Source organism: Cynara cardunculus (genome assembly GCF_001531365.2).
Source record: "Cynara cardunculus var. scolymus isolate 2C chromosome LG 3, CcrdV1, whole genome shotgun sequence".
Taxonomy (NCBI): Eukaryota; Viridiplantae; Streptophyta; class Magnoliopsida; order Asterales; family Asteraceae; genus Cynara; species Cynara cardunculus.
In genome coordinates, this window is record NC_037530.1 from 29,808,569 (window position 1) to 29,814,119 (window position 5,551).

The following is a 5,551-nucleotide window of genomic DNA, read 5'->3' on the forward strand; positions in this document are numbered from 1 at the left end:
GCGAAGACCTTCAAATTTCGAAAAAAATATGTGAGAAAAAAAATTGAATCTAGGTCACAAATGGTATGCTCAATGTTGCATTATGAGACTTCCATGTATAAGAGTTGTCTTTAGAACTTATAGAGCGTGCCCATGTAATATTTGAAAACAAAAGTTCATAGAGATGCATGGTGTTGCCTCCTTTAAACTTTTTGGACGGTTTTGATTATTTAAATTTTATTATCATACAAAACATTGCACAAATTTTGAGTGTGGATAAGTTTATGATTGTTATTTTGGATCTTATTAACACCAAACCAACCCAATATGTTCCAGTTGTATGTCGACCATTTGTCTGCCTCTTAATTTTTAAAATGCTAGACCAGTAGACTTTATTGCAAGATCTGGATGTTGAAATATGTTAGACTTGGATGTTTATGTATTCGAATTTCTGCTTACAAAGATTGGCATCTATTGTACAAGTCCTGCATGAAAAAAATAGTTGGTATTGATCTTGATTGGTTGAAAAAGTTGGTACTAGGGCTGCTCAAAAACCCGACCAACCCAACCCAATTCAACGTGAATAAATTAACCCGAACCAACCCGATGTCTAATCGAGTTATAAAATCTTTAAACCGTAGGTATTGGGTTGATATTGGATTACTTTTATTTGAACCTAACCCAATCCAACCCGATGAACCCGATATCGTTTTATTTATTGGATTTAATATGATTGTTGAATTCTTATTAATACTAGAAGGGTATTCGCACATTGCAGCGAGATACATCTCGATTTTATTGTTTTCTTTGATTCTTTGTCTATTGATATAATATAGTTGTATATGGTTTTGAGAAAACGATAATGTTTTTATTTTTGAATAAAATATAAATTTGAAGATATTATAATTAAAATTTTGAAAAATAATATCGATATTAGTATCAAATTAACTATTTAAAAAAGTTCTTGTTTTTTGGGTAATTTTTTGATTCAATATTTTATTATAATTTAATTTAGCTATAATAATGAATCAATTTATTTTTAGTTTAATAATATAATTTTTTATATAGATAATAATAAGTATTCTATTAGAACTCAACGATTATCCTAATTATATTTTAGATTTTTTATATTAAAAATATGATGTTTATCATGTATATAATTATGTCTATCTGCAATTTGTTACACGAATTCAAAAATGAAGGTTTAATAAGTTGCATTTATGCACAATTTATTTGTAATCCTGAACTTTAAGTAATATACATCAATAAACAGTATTTCATGCATAAAAATTGGTTTTTTAAGAGTTTTTATCAAATGTTTTATAATATAGTATAGATATACATTAGATAGCTACAAATTACAACATCACTTAGCCTATTCATGTACATACATTTTCTATCTATTCTCTATACATATATCACGTACCTTCTATATAATTAGGGGTAAGATCTTTTGTTAACAAAAAATATGGTGTTAACTTTGTGAACTTATTGGACCAATAAGATTCATTCTTTAGTATATGTTACTTCAAATTTTTGATTTAATGATAAAGAGTAAATAGGTAATTTCTATGTATAGTTACTTTTATGGTATTTAATGAGATGTTACAATTTTTTATATGTAAGTTTTTTTTATGGTATTTAATGATGTTTAGGTTTTCATAAGAATGTGTTCATAACCATAAGGTATTCATAACAATATGCTCATATATGTTTATAAAAATGTGTTCATAACCATAAAACGCTCATAAGGTTGTGTTTGTAACCATATGGTGTTCATAGGTATTCAAGATATTTTGTTAACCATATGGTCTTCATAGGTGTTCATAACCATATGGTGTTCATAGGTGTTTATAGACCAATCAAAAGGCCTTTATACTTAATGTTCATATCTCTCTATGTGGTTAATGTTGAGGGTATGTTAGATATTTTTTTTGTCTTGATTGAAACATATTTAATTGACTGTTACAAAAAAAAATCATGTTCCATGAATTTAGCCAATTTTCTTTTTGGTCTTTATTGAAACATATTTAATTGACCGTTACAACTAAGGAAATTCATAAAAACATGTTTCATAACAATATAATGAAATAATGTATGTGTTCATGAGTGAACCATAATATGTTCATAGTTGTAAATTGTGCCTAACTAAACTTGCATAATAAAATCATTTGTTGACTGTTGACGTAATGATTAATGTTTAGTATGGACTTTAATCACAATAGTGTTCATTGAGGTGTTCACCGATGAACGATAGCTCACTATCTCTATTAAAAGTAATATATTTATTGATGGACCATGAATACATTTATCAAAAACCATGAACAATATATATAAATCATGAATATTTGTTCACTCATGAACGGTCTTTTAAACATGAATTGACATAAGGATGTTCATAAAAGCAACCATATTCATACTTAAGATTTAAAAAGTATGAATAAGTTGTACCAAATCATAGTAACAACCATATTTATTGAAAAACACTTTTTTTTTGGCATATTCTCATCCTAAGATGCGATGCCATCATTTGAAAAAAAATTCTTCTACTGATGAACCACATACTTTAGCTTCAAACTCATAGTAGCAACCATATTTACGGTTCTCAACTTGTATTATATTTGCCATTAAAAAACTTGAACATTAGCCACTATCATTTTTAACCATGGTGTCTAGCTGCTCTACTTGCTTGCACCTCAATTAGTCTCAAGAGTATTGGAAAAAAATAGAACCAATGACTACAAGAAAGATTCCCATAACAAGATTATTATACTAATCATTTTCATACAAGTAAACATATCTTTCACAACCTTAATTAATTTTCTTTGTAACATAAAAATGTAAAATAGATAAACATATATAGGGTTGGGTTCACTTGATACCAAGGGTTTTTCGTGAGACCCGTAAGACTAATTTTCAACCTTTGAATTAGATCTACAATCTGAACATTCATAATCACAAAATTGCCACGAGACTTCTCAATGATCACAAGATTGCTACCGTACAACTTTAGACTATTAGATCATTAGCTTATAAAGTTGATCAATGCACATAAATTGGTCTTACGTGTCTCACGAAAAAAACTTGGTCTCACGTGAACCCAACCCAACATATATATATATATATATATATATATATATATATATAGAGAGAGAGAGAGAGAGAGAGAGAGAGGGAAGCGATCAAATGAAAACCACTCAATTTGTATAAACCGTACAAACTTCATTCAACCAATCATAATTTTTCATTTTGTTCATTTTTTTGTAATTATAAGAGGTTGATTAATCATTTTTATTGTGGAGGGTGTTAATCATAGATATTATCATCTTCATTATTTTAATTTTAGAGAAATACATGAAAGAATTTCATTAAAATTTCATTAAGTATTATATGAAACAATTTCATAATCATATATGAAACAACTTCATCAAAAAAAAGTATTATATAAAACAATTTTACAAAATTAAACAATTTTATAGAAAAATTTCATAAGATTAAACAATGAAATCGACGGATGAGGGTGGTTTGCATTGTTTACACAAATGATGACGGTTTTCGTTTGATCGCTTCTCTCTCTCTCTCTATATATATATATATATTCTATTTGGTCAAAAACCTATTTCAACTCTTTATTCTTGCTTACATCTATTCAAAATTCACACCATGACTACATTGTACGGGTATATAATTAGTATCGCAACGGAATAAAAAACCAAAAATAAGACATGGTTAATCCGGAGTTTCAATCCAGACCTCTAAATCACCATAGATTTTGATGTTGGGACGAGTGGAGTAGAAAGAATTCAAAGTCAAGCATGTACATGAAGCAGTGTAAAAAATAAAGAGAAAGGAACGTGTAAACTCTACAAGACTTTTGGATGGTTGACTCAGTCCTCTTGCCATTTCTTATCATTCCATACCCTAGCAGTTGAACCAGCAAGCAGACTTAACCCCACATCAATTCTTTACTTACCCGTTGCCCATTTCTACGTATCCCGACCATCCTCATATTTAACTTCATTCTTTTCCTTCTAAACCCTCCAAATTATACCTGCAACTTTCTCCAACAGATTCCTTGATCGTTTTTGGCACAACCACACCACCACCACCACCACCAACACCAACACCAACCATGGTTTCTGTACAATCCCTCCATCGCTGAACACGAGAAACTTGATCGGTTGCTGCTCGGCGCTAACTGCGTGTGAGTTTCTTTGCATCTTGGGGGTGTTGATTCAGTTTGGTTGTGTAATTCAAAGTGTTTATGGGTGTGATTCGAATCTAGGTTTCAAGTTTGGTGGTGATTGTTCATGTGCAGTAGGATTCATAGTGTGTTGAGAGATGCAGAGTATTACTCTTGAAGCTGTGGAACATCCATATATAAGTACATGGAAGGTAACCATTCAACTCTATCTATACCCTAACTAGTTTAATTTACAAAAATTAATGTTTTTATGAACAAAAACTCCACACTATAATTGGAAAGAGTTCTTACAACTCATCTACTGCTTACGAGTTTTTTTTCTTTAACCTGCTATGTCAGCTGACTAATTTCAGGACGATTACCTGTTTTGTGGGTAGCTCGAAGTCACCACATTTGAACCTTCATGGTCAATTTTTGAATCTTTTTGGATTTGAAACTAAGATTTTCAGACACTTGTGATTAATACGATGTGAATTTTCGTATGAATACGATGTGAAATGGTATTTTATTAGTTCTATTTTACATCCATATTATTGGTGTTGAATAATATATAGAACTCACAAACAAGATTCTTTTTATGTGTAATATCATAAAACTTTATGTTAAAATTTTAATTTGTTGAAGTGATTCAGACGTGATAAAAGTAATTCAGAAATAATGTTCTGATTAAGACTCTAACAAGACATGAGAAGATAATAAGACCATACAGTTCCATTGGGGGCATTTTTCTAGAAAAGTGGGACCCACGTAAAGACCAACTTTGGCTGAATTTTCTTTGTTAAGTTTTTTTTTCCAAAATAGTGGGACCCACAGGCACAATTCAAATTATGTATCTTCTTATGGTAGAGGTGTAAAGAATCTCTAAAGCTTAATTTTTATAATATTATATATAACTAAAAGGGTAATCGCACGATACAACAAAATACATCTTAATTTTAATATTTTTTTTTTGTCTCAGTCGATGTTATAATACGATTTTATGTGATTTTGAGAAAACGTGATGTTTTATTTTTGAATAAAACATAAATATGAAGATATCATAAAAAATTGAAAAAAAATATTGATATTAATGTCAAATTAACTATTAAAAATTTCTCTACTTTTTGTGTATTTCTTTAATTCATTTTTTTATTTGGTTTGATAATATAATATTTTTATTAAGATAATAATTAAGTATTTTGTTAAAAGTTGACTATTCTCATTATATTTTTGACTTTTTATATTTAAAATGAGATATTTATCATCTATTTAATTATGTTTATTTGCAGTTTGTTACATTAATTCAAACATGAAGCTTTAATAAGTTGTATTTGCGCATAATTTACTTATAATCTTGAATTTTAAGTAATATGCATTAATAAACAGTAC

General features: G+C 28.8%; 1 protein-coding gene across 1 annotated transcript in view; it reads left to right on the forward strand.

Annotated features, from left to right (window-relative positions):
* Positions 1-3,915: 3,915 nt before the first annotated feature.
* The window catches only part of LOC112509372 (U-box domain-containing protein 5-like), a 5,107-nt gene continuing 3,471 nt past the window's right edge, over positions 3,916-5,551 (forward strand). The window contains exons 1-2 of the mRNA XM_025114302.1: positions 3,916-4,183; positions 4,298-4,374. Coding sequence (XP_024970070.1) covers positions 4,321-4,374 — 54 coding nt within the window. The 5' untranslated portion in view covers positions 3,916-4,183; positions 4,298-4,320. The remainder of the gene's footprint in view (positions 4,184-4,297; positions 4,375-5,551) is intronic.